Below are 21,042 nucleotides of genomic sequence, written 5' to 3' on the forward strand. Positions count from 1 at the left end.
CGATCCCTGGCCTCGCTCACTGGGTTAAGGCTCCGGCATTGCCGTGAGCTATGGTATAGGTCACAGACATGGCTCAGATCCTGCATTGCTGTGGTTCTGGCATAGGCTGGCGGCTACAGCTCCAATTGGACCCCTAGCCTTGGAACCTCCATATGCCGTGGCTGGGGTCCTAGAAAAGACAAAAAGACAAAAAAAAAAAAAAAAAAAAAAAAAGAATTATAAGTAAAATCACAATAGCAATTTCTCAATATAATCAACAACGCTTCAGAGAATGGCTTAAGAGTATGATGTCTTGGGAGTTCCCATTGTGGCTCAGTGGTTAACAAATCCGACTAGGAACCATGAGGTTGCGGGTTCGACCCCTGGCCTCACTCAGTGGGTTAAAGATCTGGCGTTGCCGTGAGCTGTGATGTAGGTCGCAGACACGGCTCAGATCTGGTGTTGCTGTGGCTGTGGTGTCGGGCGGCGGCTACAGCTCCAATTAGATCCCTAGCCTGGGAACTTCCACATGCCGCCAGAGCAGCCCTAGAAAAGGCAAAAAAAAAAAAAAAGAGTATGATGTCTTATAGTCTAGCAATAGCCACCGTCAAGTTATGAATACTATCATCAGAAGTGTTTATAGGTCACTGTAATCGTATTAATAGGAAAGGAAAAAAAGAATAGTAGGAGGGAAGCGGAAAAAAAGAAGTGGGGGGGGTAACTGATGGAGCACCAAAGCCCTGCCACAAGTAGAGAATTCATTACAAACAACTGTATGGAATAAAAAAAAAATACGATGTGGTTCTGGTGGGATGTGTGTATAGGTGTGTTTGCATGTGCAGGCATGCACATAGTGAGAAAGATAAATAATAAGGCAAATACGTTAAACTGTTAACATTTAGGAAATCTGGGTTTATAAGAATTCCTTTTACTGGTCTTGTAACTTTTTTGTTGTTAAGTCTGAATCTCTATCAAAATGTTTACAAATAGGAGTTAAGGATAGGGTCTTCTCACTCTTGGGGCTCAGGTTTGATTCCTAGCCCAGGAACTTCCACATGCCACAGGTACAGCAAAAAAAAAAAAAAAAAAAAATCTTGCAAATAAAAGCCACATTACACATTGTGGCTCAAATATTAATTATTCTCTCTAAACATTTCAATACAGGACATAGTAAAAAGAATTCAGAAATTTGACAAAAATAAAATGGTTTGAGAACTGAGATTAAAAAGTCCAGTAAACAATATGATTTGAGAATCTTGAATTAATATTAATTGCAAAGTGCATAATTCAAATTTGTATCACTTAATTCATTAATAAATATTTATTAAACTGTCTAGAATATAAGGAAGTATAATACACATGCTCTGAAAATCTAGGAATTGTGACTAAGTTTTTAAGAAGAAAAGAAAGCTCAGAATTTATCTAAATTCATAAAATATGGTAGCAATAGGGAGACACCAGATGATAAAGAGTTTCCACCCATCGAAGGACACAGTAAGAGTAGCAGGAAGAGTGAGTGTGTGAGAGAATTTATCTTTTTATTATGGAAAACTTCAAATATACATGGGGAATTCCTGGCATGGTGCAGCGGAAATGAATCTGACTAGGAACCATGAAGTTTCGGGTTTGATCCCTGGCCTCGCTCAGTAGGTTAAGGATCTGCTGTTGCTGTGTGCTGTGGTGTGGGTTGCAGACTCGGCTCGGATCTGGCGTTGCTGTGGCTGTGGTGTAGGCCGGCAGCTATAGCTCTGATTAAACCCCTAGCCTGGGAACCTCCATATGCCACGGGTGTGGCCCTAAAAAGCAAAAGAAAAAAAGAAAGAAAGAAAACTTCAACCATATACAAAAGTAAACTCACTTTCCAACCCTCCCCATAAACATTTTGAATTCTATTCTAACATCATACGATTCCAGGCTTAGAACTTTTATCACTATCTTAGAGATAAAATCAAGAGGAACAATTTTGAGTATGGTTGCGCTTAGACTCAAGAAAGACAGACAAGGAATTCCTGTTGTGGCGCAGTGGTTAATGAATCCGACTAGGAACCATGAGGTTGCGGGTTCGGTCCCTGCCCTTGCTCAGTGGGTTAACGATCCGGCGTTGCCGTGAGCTGTGGTGTAGGTTGCAGACGTGGCTCGGATCCTGCGTTGCTGTGGCTCTGGCGTAGGCCGGTGGCTACAGCTCCGATTCGACCCCTAGCCTGGGAACCTCCATATGCCGTGGAAGCGGCCCAAAGAAATAGCAAAAAGACAAAAAAAAAAACAGACAAAAAGACTCATAAAAACTATACAATTAGACAATGCTGGGTTGGATCAGGGAGGTACAATTAGATACTGACTGACTTTTTGCGTGGAAAAAATAACTTTTTTTTTTTTCCTTTTCCTTTTTACAGCCACACATGTGGCATATGGAAGTGTCCGGGCTAAGGGTCAAACCCAAGCTGCAGCTGCCAGCCGACAACACAGCTCAAGGCACCGCCAGATCCTTAACCCACTGAGCGGGGCCAGGGAGCAAACCTGAGCCCTCATGGATACTTGCTGGATTCATAACCCACTGAGCCACAATGGGAACTCTGGTAAAAATAACTTTAAGATTACGATTCAAGATTTAGTCCCCTTTTTATTTGATTCTAAAGCCCAAAAACGTATCATTATACACAGAATAAAAATGAGCTACCTGTGGAGGTCCCATAGTGCCACTGCAGAAACAAAGCAGACCAGAAACCATGAGGTTGCAGGATCGATCCCTAGCCTCTCTCAGTGGGATAAGGATCTGGCATCTGGCGTAGGTCGCAGATGCGGCTTGGTTCTGGCATTGCTGTGGCTATGGCATAGGCTGGCACCTGTAGCTCTGATTAGACCCCTAGCCTACGAACCTCCATATGCTGTGGGTGCAACCCTAAAAAGCAAAAAAAAGAGCTACCTGTAAATATAAGTCCATAACCTCTTTACTATTCATAGCCTCTCTTATTTATCTCATTTTAAAATAGAGAAACCAGGACTCAGCCATAAAAAGAATGAAATAATGCCATTTGCAGCAACATGGATGGACCTAGAGAATATCACACTGAGTGAAGTAAATCAGACAGAGAAAGAGAAACATCATATGACATCACTTAGATGTCAAATCTAATCTAAAAATGACACAAATGAACTCATTTACAAAATAAAAACAGACTCCTAGATTTCAAAATCAGACTGGGGGAAGGGATAAATTAGGAGGGTGGTATTAACATACACCACTGTATATAAAACAGATACCTAACAAGGACCTACTGTATAGCACAGGGAACTCTACTCAATGTTCTGTAATAACCTATATGGGAAAAGAATATACAACTGATTCACGTTGCTATACACCTGAAACTAACACAACATTGTAAATGAACTGTACTCCAACACGGTTTTTTAATTAAAAAAATAGAGAAACTAAAAGAGGAAAGGGAAGTAACGATTCTATTTAAAAACTGGAATCAATTTTTTAAAATACAGCTAAGTGATCTGTATCATAAAATGTCTCATTTAGGAGCTGGGTCTGCTGTGTGTCTTCCCCCCTTTTTCCCCTCAATATACCACAAACTCAACTTCTGCATTCAGCAATGGGACCCCTTTATAGATAAATACCATTACACAAGGCAGAGAGTCAATCTTGCTGTTCTGGCAAAATCAGGAATTCAAAGGCCTGGTCCCTGAGAGTGAGTACTTCTTCTCACACAAGTATCTTCTATAAACACTTTACCACCTAGCACAACAATATTAAAACCCACTGATACAGCAGCCAAATAACTGAATCTATTCCTTTAGGTGGAAAAATCTCAAAGGCTGTTTTTGAAACCATGATGGAGTTTTCTCCTGAATACAGAATTTTAAGAGAGTAGTTCCATTTCAAATTAGGTTAAACCACAGGATTGCTTATTGATGAAAATACGTAATTTGGCTACAGACATATATGTAGCTTCAGAATTGTCATATAATTGAATATATAATGATATCTAAGACATGGTAATTTAATTTCAGGAACCCAAAGAAGTGATAATTTTAATATTCCTAAGAGAAAGGAATTTAAAAAAATTTTTAAATAGCTGAAACAGCACAAGGAGTTCCCTTCGTGGCTCAGCAGTAAAAAACCCAACTAGTATCCATGAGGACTCAGGGTGGATTCCTGGCCCCACTCAGTGGGTTAAGGATCTGGAGTTGCCATGAGCTGCAGCATAGGTCGCAGACATGGCTCAGATCCCATGTTGCTGTGGATGTGGCATAACCCAGCAGCTGTGGCCCTAAAAATTAAAAAAAAAAACAAAAACAAAAACTACAGAGCACACAGATCATAAGTGAGTCATCAAAAGCCTTTGAGGATGTTAATGACCAATCTGAGTCAAGTCCAAAGCCTAGGACTCTGGGCTTTATATCACATTATCCTGACACTAATAATAGACTACTATATGTAAATTTTGTACCTCAATATAGTTTGTAGTTTTTTTTAGGGCCGCATCTGCGGCATATGGAAGTTCCTAGGCTAGGGGTCAAACTGGAGCTGCAGCTGCCAATCTCCACCACAGCCACAGCAATGCCAGCTCCTTAACCAACTGAGCAAGGCCAGGGATCAAACTTGCAGCCTCATGGATACTAGTCTGGTTTGTTACCACTGAGCCACCATAGACACTCCAGATTTTTTTTAGTATTAGAAATATGGTTGTATTACTTAGTTCTCACCTTGTATTTGTGTTGGTCAAAAGTCGGGGGTGATTATAAATTCAGATCATGTCCACAAAAGCAAGAAACTGAAACTGTACTCCTTTCAGACAAAAAACCACAAGGCAGCAACTCTAAGACCAAGTACATGGATCTGGTTTGTATTAGCCAATACTAGTTTTCACAACTTGTCACTGCTTTGTTTTTTTCTAGGAATGTGTGTGTACATGGTTGTGTATGAATGGGTTTGTGTCTGTTCTATACTCTGCTCTTAATCTGCTGCCATTGAGTTTCATGTGGGCTGGAAATGAAGAACATAATCGAAACCACCCAAAGCAAAAGTATGCTTTATTTTCACATATTAAACCCTCTAAAAAAGCTATTCAAAAAGAATCAAGCCTGAGGCCTTACCCTGTTCGTTTGGTGATGGTCCCCAATGTCATCGGCTGCTTGATTTGTGCAAGAGGCATCAATACCATCAGGCTGGGGAGAGGAGAGAGCCGAGGGTTGCCAGGGTTGTTGTTGGCAAAATTATTGTAGGAGTCTTGGCTATTGAGTTTCCCTATGAAGAGAAAAAAAAAAAAAAAAAAAAAAGACAAGCATCACCAAGCTTCCTTCTCTGATAGGATTTGCACTGACTCCACTAATCTTTTAAGAAAGTTATCAAAGGCAGAATAGATTTGAAAAGAATCAAGGCTGTATGGATAGGGAGCAAAAAGAAACAAAACAAAAGGACTTTGGTAAGACCAAAAGTGCCTGGATTTATAAACAAAGACTTTAGTCTTTAAAGAGGACTGGGAATTCCTGCTCTGGCGGAATGGGATCTGCAGTGTCTCTGGAGTGCTGGAACTTGTTAAAATCACTTATTGGAGTTCCCATCGTGGCTCAGTGGTTAATGAACCTAGCATCCATGAGGACATGGGTTCCATCCCCGGCCCAACAGAGTGGATTAAGGATCCAGTGTTGCCGCAGCTGTGGTGTAGGTCACAACGACGACTTGGATCTAATATCCCTCGGGGTTGGCAAAAATAAAAAAATATATATATAAATAAGAGGAGGATTGGAGGATACAAAATTGGATAGATGTTAAATGGTTAGAACAAATAATAGTATGGTGCTATAAAGAAATGGAAGATAGTAAGAGGAAATAAAATGGAATGATCTAAATTAGTTTAAAGGAAGCATGGAATGTTTCCCTAAACAAGCTTGAGAGTAAGTGGGGAGAATATTCCAGCCATGGCAACCTGTGAAGGCTCAGAAGGCAGAAGAAACATGAGTCATAGGGATGTGTAATCAGAGAGTACAGGGGACATAGGACGAGACTAACCACAGTCAGCAGGCAAAAACATTGCCTTCCCCCCAAAATGCACCACTCCCCACCATAAAATTTGAAAACAGAAATCAACACATTTCTCTTTATTTTATGCCAGCATTAACATCAAAAATGAAAATAATAGGCAATATGACTCATTAACAACCAGGAAAAAACTCAGTGCAATAACATCTGATCTGCAGTGAAATTACTCTTCTCTCAGCAATAAGCCAAACTCCTCTTATGCATTTACCTTTTTTTCCTCTCCATGGCTTTACATTTTCCAGAATGCCCTTTGAATGAAATCACAAAATAGGTAGCTTATGGAGTCTTGCTTCTTTCACTTGCCAGTAAATGCCTGAGATTCATCCACTACATTTTCTTGAATGTGTCAGTTCTTTCCTCTTTATTCCTGAGTATGATCCCATTGTATGGAAGTACTTCTGTTTTTTATCCAGTTATTGACAAAAGGACATTTGGTTTGGTTTCAGCTTTTGCTTATTCTGAATAAAGCTGCTATAAACATTTGTGAACAGGTTTTTATATGAATGTAATTTTTATAGAACATATATTAATAAGTATTCTAGGAATGGAGTTGCTCATCAGAGCAAATGAATGTTTGCATGGACATAATAATTGTCTGTTTAAGGTTATGAGAAAACACCAAACAGTTTGACAAAGCAGCTGATCCATTTCACATTCCCACCAGCAAAGTATAACAGCTCCAGTTCTTCTGCACCCTCACCAGAATTTGGTGTTATCACTCTTTTTAATTTTCGCTATTCTGGCTTTTCCTTGGATTTCTCGAATGGTTAAAATGGTTGAGCTTGTTGTGGTTATCCATGTACTTATTGGTCATCCATATATTGTATCTGGTAAAGTGAGTGCTGAAAGTTTTTGCCAGTTTTAAAAACTGAGTTAATATTTTTGCTGAGATATAATTCATATGCCACGAAATTCACCCTTTTCAAGTATACAATTCTATGATGCTGCATATATTCAACAGAGTAGTACAACCATGATCCCTATTTAATTTCAGAGCATTCTCATCACCCAAAAAGAAAGCTATACTCATTATCGGTCACTCTTCCTTTGTCTCACCCATGACTGTTTGACATCCAGTAATTCTGGATTTGCCTATTCTGGATATTTCATTTAGATGGAATCACACAATGTGGCCTTTTACGAGTGCTTTCTTTCATTACGTTTTCAAGGTTTATCCACATTGTGTCACGTGTCAAAAGTTCATTCCTTTTAATGGCTGAATAATATTCTATTATATGGGTATTTCACATTTATACCAATTGATGACTATTTGGGTTGTTTTAACAGGCTACTATGAATAATGCTTCCATGAACATCGGTGCACAAGTTAGCAGATGGAATTGTGTTTTCAATTTTCTCAGGTATATACACCTAGGAGTGGAATTGATGGGCCTATATTTAACCTTTTGAGGAACTGCTAAACTGTGGCTGCACCATTGTGTGAGGGGCCCAAACTCTCCACATCCTCAAAAATACTTGCTATGATCTGTTTTATTTTATCTATCCTAAGGCTGTGAAGTGGTATCTCATTGTAGTTTTTTTTGTTGTTGTTGTTGTTTTGTCTTTTCTAGGGCTGCACCCGAAGCATATGGAGGTTCCCAGGTTAGGAGTCCAATTGGAGCTGTAGCCAGTGGCCTATGCCAGAGCCACAGCAACGTGGGATCCAAGCTGTGTCTGCAACCTACACCACGGCTCATGGCAACGCTGGATCCTTAACCCACTGAGTGAGGCCAGGGATGAACCTGCAACCTCATCGTTCCTAGTCAGATTCATTAACCACTGAGCCATGACAGGAACTCCAAGAGTTGAATATATTCTCACAAATATACATCCTTTATCAAATACATGATTTACAAAGATTTTCTCCCATTCCATGCGTTATCTTTTCACTTTCTTCATTGTGTGTTCAAAGCATAAAAGTTTTTAATTTTGCTGAAGTTTAATTGATATATTTTCTTCAGTTGCTTGTGCTTTTGCGGTCATATCTAAGAAACTATTGCCTAATCCAAGGACACAATGATTTAACCTATGTTCTCTTCTAAGAATTTCATATTTTTAGCTCTTACATTTAGGTCTCTGATCCATTTTGAATTAAATATTATAAAGGGTGTGAGGTAGGGGTTCAATGCCATTCTTTTGAATGTTGAATATCCACTTGTTTCAGCATCACTTGTTGAAAAGACTATTCTTTCAGATCCCAATGGATTGTCCAGGCACCCTTGCTGAAAAATTTCAAAGCCTTATGGAAATCCGAAAAACAAACAAAATGATCTTAATTTTCTGATTCTGTATGAATCATAAAAAGGAATTATTTATGGATCCTATTCTTAAAAGCTCTTAATATATTATGGTCATAAGCAGATACATGATTTTCAAATATTTTCCATCCACCTTGTCTTTAAAAACTTGAAACTTGTCTTCTGTTACAGATCTTTTAACAAGCAAGGTTTTTTTTTCACAAACCCCACTTTCTGAATGCTTTGTACATCTGCGTTACAAAAATTCAATCTAAAAACTTTTTAACTTTTATATTTTACATATATATGATTCATATCATTTACATTATATGATATAGTTAACGTTATTGTAAGGTATGAAATGTGATAAATGTGATTTCTTTAAAAAAATTTAATAATGAAATGAAACAAATGAAAGCAACTGAAACAAAAATCTCTAAAGTTTAAAAGACATTTAAAGCAACCTTAACAAATATACATTTAGAATTTTTTTGTTTTGTAACCAGTGTCTTCAAAACAGTACCTGTAATGTCTATTACTTTTATACTGTGATACTTGAAGCCTGAGGCAAAGCAGGATCCATGACCTCTTTCATTTTTTCCCATTTAACTGTTATCCTGGCCTAAAGACAAACTGCGAGCTAGACTTTATTGAGCTGAAGTGTTATGTCAATTTACACTGCTATCTTAACATAAACAGAAATCACACATAATCAGGAGTTCCCACTGTGGCACAGCGGGATTGTCAGCATCTTGGGAGCGCTGGGACGCAGGTTCGATCTGAGCCCAGCACAGTGGGTTAAGGAAGGATCCGGCGTTGCCACAGCTGCAACTTAGGTTACATCTGTGGCTCGGATCTTATCCCTGGCCCAGGATATAAAAAAAGAAAAGAAAAGAAATCACATACAGTCAGTGAAAAGAAAGAGACCAGCATATCAGCAGGGAACACACTATACTGTAGAACAGAAGCACCCACTGGGACATAAATTATTTCTAAATTATTTGGTGTCACCACCTTGTAAGTCTACAGCTACAAGTTAAAAAACCAGCCAGAAAGAAGGGTATCGAGTACAGAGGCAGAAGCTGAGATTACTTCATCAAAGTCCTCTTCAGAAAAAATACACACGGAATCAGAAAATTAAGATCGTTTTGTTTGTTTTTTGGATTTCCATAAGGCTTTGAAATTTTGCCGTTTGGGGATGACTTCTAAAATAACCATTACATAAACCCTTGCCCAGATATACACACACAGAACTCATTGAAGATGATACTTTAACTTGTAAAACTTCACTAACCCTTGTTCGGTCACCTTTTCCCAAGAAAGAATAAGGACTGTTATTATTCTGTACCACATAAGAAAAAAAGAAAGAGAAAAATTATGTTGAATCCCTTTTTTTCCTAAAACAGTCAGTGGTGTGTTGCCCTTGTTTGACGGATCATTATATCCAACAAAACTTGCTGCTTTCACCTGTATACCATCCACAAAGATGCCAGCTGGGATTTTGATACGGATCAGGCTGAAACCGTCGTTCAGTATAGGGAGTATTACTATCTTGACTATTAAGTCTTCCGAGCCAAGAACATGGGATGTCTTCCCACTTATTTACACATCCTTTAATTTCTTTGACTATTGTTTGGATCCGAATCTGATTTGGATTGGAAATCAGACGGCAACATGAAATTTGTCAGAAGCTAATGAAATTCAAAGACTGTTTCACACACACATTTCACAACTGGTCATCAAAATTTGTTAAATGCCTTAGCCTCAGATCGCACACTGTGAGGATGGCATTCTTTGTTGTCACAAAGCTTACAGTCTAATATGCATGAAACAGGAATAATTAAGTGCTAATTGCCTAGTACTAAAGATAAGTACACATGGGATCAATTATTTGGAGAAGAGATCATGGAGCAGCTGGGATGTGACCTAGCCTTTGAAAGATGGGTAAAATATGGAGAAGAACAGAAATATTCTGAGGATGAAGGATCACAGGAAGAGCAGAGGGTGTCAAGTGACGCCCCAGATGCAAGCAACAGTAAGGAATCTCTACCTAGAGGAGAGAAGTATAATGGCGAGCGATGGGAAGAGAAAATATTTCCATTTTAGAAGAACACTGCAACTGAGGCAGAGGCGTAGGAACTTAGGTACCTAAATTCTTCAGCAAGGGAACAGTAGCGATTTTGAGATCACTGAACTTTACAGATAGGATGAGTGGTTGAGAAAAACGAAGTGATTCACTAAGAAGCGCCAAATCTTGAGGTTTAGTTCGCCACGACTTAAAACCCTTCATGGGCTCACCAGAATAAAGAACAATCTCAGGGGAGCGTACAAAGTTTCCCACCTATCCTTCTCTGCCTGCTTTTGTATTGTCAAGCTACACCCAAGTATTTACGAGCTGTTATTCTTGTTGTCTGTATTCATGACGTAGCCTCTGAAACTCAGCCCATCTGAAAGGGTAAAGGAGTTGGGCAGATTTTATGTTCGTAAGAACAGGGCACTGTCTGACTTGTATTTTACTATGTGGCAAGCAAATTATAAAAATAGCTTTGACGAAGGACTAAACATGTTATTAAAATGGTCAACAATGACAAGGTCCAGAAAGGCAAACTCCGAGAAAGCCACCGACTCTGGTAATCTTCAATAGGATAGCTTCATTAAAGAGCTAAAAAAAAAAAAGTCAGACAGAAAGGGGTATGTAAAGGTGTAAAGGGAGCAGTGATAGGAAATGATGAAGGTAATGGATACAGAACACAGATTTAAGGACTTTGGGGCTGAAGAGAAGACACTGACAAGATGGGGTACTGTACCAGGCAAAGGTTTCATTCAATACTCATTCTTTCAATTCACATTTTTTTGAGCCTTGGTATGAGGCCCTGTTCTTCTCCTGCATGAAAAAGTCCAAGGGACTCCTTGAGTTCATAACATAATGAGATAGAAAGACTATATGCCTTTAGGGAAGACATGCTAATAAAGATATCTGCAAGATGTCTCAGGAACAAAAAGGAAGATGTTTTCATTGCTGTGGTTTTAAAGAGACAACGTTTTTAAAAATTACAAATTTTGGAGTTCCCGCTGCGGCTCTGTGGATTAAGAATCAGAATTTGGTGGCAAAGGTCGCTGTGAAGGCATGGGTTTGATACCCAGCCCGGGAACTTCCATATGGCATGAGTGTAGCCATAAAACATTAAAAAAAAAAAAAAAAAAGAGTCCCGTTGTGGCACAGAAGAAACAAATCCAACTAGGAACCATGAGGATGCAGGTTCGATCCCCCATCCCTGACCTCCCTCAGTGGATTAAGGATCCGATGTTGCCATGAGCTGTGGTGTAGGTTGCAGACATGGCTCAGATACCGAGTTGCTGTGGCTGTGGTGTAGGCCTGCAGCTGTAGCTCTGATTCAACCCCTTAGCCTGGGAACCTCCATATGCCATGGGTGTGGCCCTAAAAAAAAAAAAAAAAGGAGTACTGAGGAAGGAACTTGTATCTTCTCACCTTTACTTCTTTAACAGAAAATGAAAGATGAGAGATATATGAACAATTCCATCAGAAATTAGTAAAATGAGGGAACTAGCTTGACAAGAAATCTAACTCATATGTAAAGATCTATGAGTAAAAATATATGGTAAAAACAAACTTTAAAAATGAGGGTTCATACTGAATCAATCAAATACACAAAAAGAGTATAACGACCCTTTCTTCCCCTTTCAGTTGTTCAAAAGTCTTTGTTGAAAAATGACTTTCAGTATCTCTTCCAGTATCCGTGTCATGGATTTTCCTTGTAAATGCAGCTAGAATCTGACAAACATCCAGATTTATCCTTCACAAAAACTGAAGAGTCCTCCAGAGCAGGAGCACTGTCTTGCTAGTCAGTGACAGCTCAATAAATGTTTGCTTGATGGATGAAGAGATATTGTTTTTCTCTTACCCAGGAAGTATAGAAAAATATAGCTCTATGATCTTTAGAAAAAAAAAGAATTTTGGAGGGGACCCAATATTCTTCAGAAGAGATAGATATGATGGAATCCATGGCTTTGACTATTCTGCTTAGTCTCAGGTTGACTCAGCCAGGGGTCTAGATTTGGCAACTTTGAATAGATCTTCAAACACTTTGTTGCATGGTTCTAACAAACCTAAATTTTCGAGCCAGCATTTTTCATTAAGCCTGAAGCTTCTTAATATAATGAGGTTCAGCAGAAGAAACCTGTAGTATCCGAAGCCTTGGACATGGATTAAGTCTGTCCCTCTATCTTATGCTTCTGGACAGAGAGACAGCAGCACTATTTCTTTGCTCCACTTTTTAGGCACAGACATGATAGTAACAGTAAAATTAAAAATTTCTGAGATCAGTGAAGAGTCACTACATACATTCTAAAGGTCACCTTCACTAACCACTCTTTACTATATATTCTCTTTATTGTATGAACACAGTGAAAAAGCAGCGGCTGTTTGAAGTTTTGGTAGTGAGCTTCATAAAATCTTAAAATACATATATTTCACACACCATTATACTTTCAAAGTCCAGCTGGGACAAGACCTGTAAGTGACAAATGCCATGAGAATGGATATTCTCACAGTATTTCTGGCACATCCAAACAGAGGAAGTCCCAAAAATCTCATGAGAAAATAAGCTCTTTTAAAACTCTCATCCCAGTTTTTTGGGCTTACTCTCTATAGATAAACTTCCATAAGCCTTCAGGCTTTTGAGTCTTTAACCAAATCCACTAGAGCTTTGATCCTTTAGAGGTTTACCAGTACCCAAGATAGACGGAGTTCTCCTAGGGGAAAAAAAAATCCCAAGTTCCATTAAAATGGTTTCTCAATAAATTAAAGCAGGAATTCTATTTGGGAATAGAAAATCATTGAAAAATCGGAATTTTAAAAAATCCTTTGATGTTTAAAGCGAGGATATTCTGTTTTGTTTTCAATTGTTTATTTGTTTACAGTTATTGTTTTTAATGCTACCGTACAAAGCATTAAACCAGAACAGTTCACAGTGGGGCTGAACCACTGATTTTTTTTGTGTTTACTTGTATACGTTTGCATCTTTGAAAAAGGAATTATGAAAACAACCCCAGTGCCCCCCCCCTTTTTTTCCTTTCTTTTTTGCCTTTTGGGGGAAGGATACCTTCAGGTACCTTGGGGCGAGGCAGTCTCAGTTTCCACATTAACATACAGCACCACTGTCTGTGGGTGAGCTTGCCGTGGAATCACCTCTGTTTCCTAAAAATGTTGCTAACTTCAAAATGCCACCTTATCATTGATGCACTGTCCCCAAGTATGTTTTCCCAGACATTCTATACAAAAAAAAAAAAAAAACCACAGAGGAAAAATGGATTAAGTTGAGGATAAAAGTAAAAGAGAGAAAAATAACAATGGGCTTTGTTGCTGCAGTGGGGGAACAGCTTGTCAGGTCAGCTTTGCAGAGGCATATTCCCAAACCGGTCATCATTAACGGACTCACTTCCACAGGAAAAAAGAGGGAAAAAAAAGACAGAGTCTGAAAACTCCGGACAAAAGAAATCCCTGCAGACAAAGTAAAAACAAATTAAAAGACCCATTATAAAACACAGATGCTACAAGGAAAATAAACTTTCCAAGATTTACTGGGCTTTGACAAACTTGAACATTTGTGGAAAAGACATCAGCAACAACTCCCAGGTAATGTAGCTGCAAAGCTAGACTCCTTTCTGTTTTATCTTTACCCTCCCTACAGAAGCTGCCAGGTTGGTATTCTTAGCTTCTGAATGCAGTGATGTGAGAACATGTGAATGTGGCAAACTGCCAGCCACAAGAAATCTCTAAAGCCAGCAAGATCCTGCAATTATTGACCATTTCAGATCATGCAAAATATGGAAGTTAATGTTGGTGTATCTGTGTGTACACCCGCACTTCTTCCTAAATACGAACCAAAGAGGAAAAATAAGACAAAAACAAGACAAATAATACAAAATTATCATACGCCTACACCCGGCTCTTTAAAAAATTTCCCTATCTCACCATCCTATGAAGGAAGAGAAATAAGAGCAATTTATAGATGAGAAAGTACCTTAAAATGGTAACGCATCAGTGAGAAAGAGAAAAGTTTTTATTGTAAGTTTCCAGAGGCACAAGTTATAGATTATTGCTACTGGGGTTCAAAGGAAGATTCCATTAATAGAAGGTGTGAGACATGAAGAACTGCAGTGGAATAAAGTGGACCAAAAGATGCAGTGTGTAGAGGATAAAGAAGCATTGTCATGTGCTGTCCTTGAGGCTACAGGGATAAATACAAAAATGGCCCAGATCGTGTGTAAAAAAGCCAAAGGACAGTAGGCAGTGGGAGGGTGCCCTCGGGGAGAGCACAGCTATTAGGAGGTCTGCGTTACCTTCTCACGTTGTGAACCTTCTCAGCAACACAGACTTGCTTTATTTTAGGGACTCCCACTTTCTGAAGGTTTACAGTAGAAACATATCAAACATACTGAGACTCCTACAACAGTGGAAAATTCTATTCTCATCACCTTCCTACACATCTATCCACTCTTATTCTGGGACAGGAGCCTCCCAGTGAAGTGTCCTTGGTCTGCTAATATTGTGAACACTTCATTTTGCATTTGGGTTCATGAGGCCCCCTGAGCGCCAGTGTGGAGGGAGGTGAGCACCTGGCACTCCTGAGACGGTAACTCCATAGGAAGACCCCTATGCCCAAGTATCTCATTATCGTCCTGCTTCCAACAGCTTCCTTACGCTGAGACCTCATGTAGATGGTCTATTCCCAACATCATGTCTTTCTACACTAAAAACTGGGTATTAAGTTCGTATGGGGCTTTTTTGGTGCTTTCTGCTTTCCAAAGAAGACCAAAATGTTTGGTCTGCTTTTAATATCCTGCTGTGGAATTGACAGGATAAAAAATCCAAATATACCAATGAGTTTAACTAAGTTAACTCTGTAGTTGAAAAGCTCCCGACTTCTTGACTCTGTCAAAAAGAGTACAATGGTAGCTTGTTCTGAAACAATCACTGGAAATCTGGGCTCTGAAAAGTTAAAAACACTGCTTAGCTCTTGCTTGCCATCTAATTTAACATTAAAGCTTTCTCAGCCAAACACTCGATAATTATTTAATCAAAACCAAATAAAGTTCGTGCCGAATATATAAAAAGTATCCTGTGCAAATGGGAATTTCCTGAATGTGGGTTGTTTGGGGTTGACATGGGAGTCTCTATTTCTCTGTCTTTCTCTCTCATTTTTTCCCTTTCCCTAGACGAGAATGACAAGCTTCCCAGCTGCAGTTCCAGGACTTTCACCCTCCTTTTTGACCTTTTCTCAGGCCTATTCCAGTATAATCTGTAATCTACTCAAGTAGGAAGAGGAAACAGCAGCGCCCTGGTGAGAAACAGTGCCTTCTGACCCACATACCAAACTGGGCGGAAGCAATGCTTGTTCACAGGAGCCAAGGAGAGTGGAACATACAATTAAAAGAAAATGAATAATATATACATTTTTTTAAAAAGACTGTTCACAGAACAACCAAACAGTTTAGGTGACAAAGTGCAAGACAGAAAGAGTTCAAAGACAATTCTGACTAGGTTCTGACTTGTTTCTCCCAGGAACTTTTTTGGAGTGATGAAGCCAAAGTACTGCAAATCTTTATGCATTTCAAACTAAAACACTTGTTGCTTTTTCGAGTAAACAGTCTAGAGTATTAACAGACATTACTATAGGGCCTTGGGGCGAGGGGAGCTGGGAAGGTAGGAAGAGAAATCCCCCTGAAAAATTGACCTGAAAACAAGAATCCAATCCTTTTTGTGTGGGGGGTGGGGGGTGGGGGGAGAGCCAAGATGGGGATTGAGGTTTTTAATGATATTGTCATCACTCTTCCTACGACATACAAAGTAACTGCATGGAACTTTGTACGAGTGGTTAGTAAGTGTCAGCAGAATGAAAACGTCACAATTTGGAGAACTGAAATCACACTGATTATTAAATATTTATCAATACATAAGTTTATAAATAATCAAGTCAACAATTTGCTAAGTGGTTTCATTTTCTAGTCTGAATACATGGCCACCAGTTAACTATTATCTTAATGTGTTCATGTCTATTACATGTAAATGTGAGTTTTTCTTTCCTTAAATCTAAAACTGAATAAGTTTAGAAAATTTATACGTAAAAGTTAAAAGTCAAAATATGCTACTCCAAAAAGATCCAAAAATGAGCCTAGAAAGGGAGATGAGATCAAGAGTTAGAAACAATAGTTATAAAAATACAAATGGGGAAAAAAGAAATATTTCCCAAAAGTTTCAGAGATAAAAGTGTATGGGAACAGGCAATGAAATATATATATGAACATCTTTTGTCGACATTGCATCTCCACTCTATTGGTGGCACAATTTGTTCACACACCCAACCCAAGTTCATAAAAATGAATACTGAAATAAGTGGGAAGTTCATTACCTTAGTCTGTTATTCTTGAATTATTCCAAGATTTGGGATGAAGAAAATCTGTAAGAGCTGATGCTCTTAATATTTAAGATGTATCTGCAATTTTTAATTCACTTTAAACACTAGGATCATAGTTTGCCACACTTTCAACAATGAAAAATCAAGCAACACAGTAAGTAGACTACATGTACCACTAGCCTGGACAAAGCAAATTTTTCGTATACATAAAAATAATAAAAGATCTTGGGACTTTTACTTTAAGATTCAAGTTATTCCTGAATCAAACATATTTAAGCACCCTCAAAATTTCCCACTCTTCTGAACTGAGCTTAAATAGTTTTGGGACTCAGTGCTCAGAAGTGAAGACTTTTAATAACCCTAGTGAAAAATCCCCAGAAGTGAAAACCCCGTAATTCAGCTCCCAAAAGTATAAATAAATCCCCATTGAAATTATTTTTTGAAACTACTCTATACTCATATCTCCCATGCTTATCTCACAATGAATTCTGTATCATATCAAGGGAGCAAACAGAAGCACTCACTGTTCAAGAGAAAAAGTACAGAAATACATCTTCATCGTTCAGTAAACACAATGCTACTACTAAAACTGCTGAACATATAAGATGTGCAAGAATGGGAGATGGTACTGAAATAAAAACAAACATTGTAGCAGGAAAAAATGCTGAATAAATTGTAAGATTTAAGGTATAACTTTTAGACTTGGAGGAACTGGATGGATTTAACATTTGCAGAACCTGTCTTCTTCCAAGACACTGAACACAATATACTTAAGGAAAAATTAAATATCAAAAGCAAAGTATTTTCTGTTGAATAACAACTACAGTAGTAAAATGTAAGCAATTTTCCTAACAATCAAAAAAGATATAATTCAAAATAGTAATAGCAAAGATGCTCTTCTCCCCACAGCCTCCTTCCCGCTCCCTCACCCCGCCCCACGGAAGCCTTCCTTCTTTTACTCATGACTGCTAAGGATATTTTCTGGCTCTATTTCAGCATCATGACTTAGGTCATGAGAAGTGTCAAAGATGCATTTCCTTCAGATGGGAAAAAGCAACAGATTTTAACAACCATACAAAGATGGGAGTACAGAGCAAAGGAGCCAAATCAGCATTTTTGACAGCAGGGAAGATAAAACCTTTTATATTCACATATATTTTATTTCCAGCCTAAAAACATTTAAATATCATTCTATCAAATTATGCTTACGTGTTCTGCTCTAAGAAGAAAACAGCAAACTCATACCCTATTCGGCTGCCTAAATTATCAACAAATTGTGAAAAAGAATTCTTCAAAAGAAAAGAAAAAATGAAAGAAAAGAGAAAGGAAGAAAAGAAAAAGAAAGAAAAAGTACACCGTGTGAACAGCTCCAGTCCTTGTCTTCTAAACTTATTTTTCCAAACGCAAAACCATGAATTTACCTGTTGACATTAAAAACTCCTTTGACAGAGTCCTTGAGAGTGAGAGTGACAAAGAGGAGTGATACCATGACCATATCTGGACATGAGAATGACGACTCTACTTCCTTCCCCGTAATTATCCTGCCTTTGCAGAAACACTTTTTCTTAATCAGCTGGATGACTGCCAGAAAACTGTATCCATTTATCAGTACCGTCATTTCATATTTTCTTTCATCCGTGAATTTATCAAATGTGGACACATTTCAATCCACTTCAGATTAGACACGAGTGAAATACTATTGAACATTTGTTAAGAATTCCCTAATAGGGATGATTCTGAACACTGAACAGGGGCTGGCCTGTCTCTTCTGAAGCTGCCAAAGACAACAATGCCCAGCTAGTTCCATTCTAGCCATTCTGAAACAGTCTTACTTCCATGTCTCATGCTCACTTCAATATTCTCACCTGCAAAAACACATCATCCAAAGTTAATAACTCTTTCAATGAACCTTAAATCCCTTTTCCTTTTCTCATCCTCCTCCAAATTCTAAACGTCATTTTATGCTAGGAACATATACTGCTAACAACTATAACAGTTTCTTTTTCTAAGTGTGTGTAACCCTGGTACAGCACTGATCCCTCTCTCCTTACCCTTTTTTAGGTTACAGACTCTCAGCCAGCCGTGAGATTTTTTTTCTTCCTGCTCAGATTTTTAACTTCAAGACTGGTCACAGTTGCCTACTCCCAGGTCTCATAATTTCTAAATCTGTTTATCTGGGTCACTCATTCAGATACTGGTCATAACGTATCCTAAGAAGCCCAATTTCCACTCTCTTCTCTCTCTCCAATTTTTCTAAAACCAAATTTTGAAAAAATATTTCAAGGGAACCTGACCAGAGTTATCTTACTTAATTGTCTTCTTCACTGAAAAATAAGGCAAAGTTAACGTGCAAATAGACAAGCCAAACCCTCTTGTTGTTACTCAAATTACTAGACTAAAATAATGCTGAAGGATCACCTCCCTGAAAACTAACTTTTAAGTGTATTGCCAGAAACTTTCTAGCGGAATCCTTTAGGGGAAAGTAACCAGTCAACAAGGAGTAAGATCTGCAAATACTACTACTGATTAGGGGCACCCTAATAAACCAGTCGGACCCATAAACTGGAATGAGCCACTTGTGCTCGAAGAGCTTCCAATCAGTCCTTTAGTGTGGATATGTTGATTAGCTGAAGAAAAATGAAATAACAAAATTAATCAATTAGACCCAGAATTGCCAAAGCAATTCTGAGGAAAAAAAAACCAAGCAGGAGGCATAATTCTCCCAGACTTCAGGCAATATTACAAAGCCAGTCATCAAGACAGTGTGGTACTAGTACCAAAACAGACAGACAGACCAATGAAACAGAATAGAGAACTCAGGAATAAACCCAGACACCTATGGTCAATTATCTTTGACAAAGGAGGCAGGAACATAAAATGGGAAAAAGACAGTCTTTTCAGCAGGTATTGCTGGGAAACCTGCACAGCTGCAGGCGAGTCAATGAAACGAGAACACACCCTCACACCATGCACAAAAATAAACTCAATTAATCAATTAAAAATTAAATTTTTACAAATAAAAGAAAAAATCAGAATGATCCTCCTAGAATTCCTAGACAGTCCAGCCAGAATTTTGATTTAACCAAGATCTAGGCATCAGTACTTTATTTTTTAATCTATCCAGGTAAATTATAATGTACAATCAGGGCTGAGGACTGCTACTTTAATATAAAAGATAATGATGACCACCAAAAAAAACAAACAAACAAACAAAAAAAACTGACAAAAGAACTCAGAGGAAATAGAGCTGATGCAAAGAGCAAAGAAATGCTTCAAAAACAATAACTGCCTCTTAAAAAGATAAGCAATTTTACACCTATAAAATAAGAAAAGGATGTGACAATGAAAGAAAGAGTCACAGAAAAGGATATTAAAAATATATAGCAGAAATGAAAATGCAGTGCAGAAAGTTAACAGATAAAGTTGGGGGTACTCAAAGTAAAACAAAAAGACAAAGATATAAAATAGAAAAGAACATCAGGAGATCCATTATCAAACCAGCATGATTTCCAGATAGGGCAAAGAAGAAAACAATAAAAAATAAACCATGAAGAACTGGAGTTCCCTGGTGGCCTAGTACTTAAAGAATCCGGTGTTATCATTGCTGTGATTTGAGTCACTGCTGTGGTGCAGGTTCAGTCCACATTCTGGAAACTTCCACATGCTGCAGGTGTGGCCAAAAACACAAAACAAAACTGTGAAGAATTTTTAAAAAGCAGCTTCTGAATGGGAGCAATGGGGGCAGGAGAATGTAATTTTTTATTATAAAAATTGTGGCATTTCATGACTTTTATTATAAATGTATGTACTGTTTTGGTAAACAAAAAACCCCAAACCTCCAAAGAATGCTAACAGAAAAGAGAGGCAGAGATTAACAGTATAAGCCTTAATGATGCCTCAATAGTAGGTTGAATCACTCTGGTCCCATGAAGCACAGAGATAAGTCCTAGAATAGCACTCTACAGAGAATCAAAGAAAGGAATTGTTAGAACACACAGATATCACTTATTCAAATAATTTAAAAATTTGCCTCCATTCAAGTACCTAAATTCATTCATAGGAACTGGTAACAGGATGGGGTACTAAAAATGGATGTTAATTTTGACTAATGTATTTCAAAAGCCCAATTATCTAATAAGACTTTGAGGGATAAGTCACTGAAAACACAATAAAAAGGAAGGTAGGTTATTATAAAATTTTATAAGACATCAACATCCACAGTACACCAGGTTCATGCCAGGGTTGCCATGAATACAAGCATGGGAAAGTTTAGAAAAGACCGCCCTCTAGAGGCGTATCTCATTAACCATTTAAAAACAAAGCTATTAAAACTTGTAGT

The 21,042-nt window shown here is 38.2% G+C and overlaps 1 protein-coding gene across 12 annotated transcripts in view; it reads right to left on the reverse strand.

Moving 5' to 3' along the window:
- Positions 1-21,042, reverse strand: part of BCAS3 (BCAS3, microtubule associated cell migration factor) — a 580,495-nt gene that overhangs the window by 342,774 nt on the left and 216,679 nt on the right. For all 12 annotated transcript variants that reach the window (XM_021068160.1, XM_021068161.1, XM_021068154.1 and 9 more), the window contains one exon: positions 5,083-5,233. In XM_021068160.1, the coding sequence (XP_020923819.1) occupies positions 5,083-5,233 (151 nt within the window). The remainder of the gene's footprint in view (positions 1-5,082; positions 5,234-21,042) is intronic.

Source organism: Sus scrofa, chromosome 12 (assembly GCF_000003025.6).
Source record: "Sus scrofa isolate TJ Tabasco breed Duroc chromosome 12, Sscrofa11.1, whole genome shotgun sequence".
NCBI lineage: Eukaryota > Metazoa > Chordata > Mammalia > Artiodactyla > Suidae > Sus > Sus scrofa.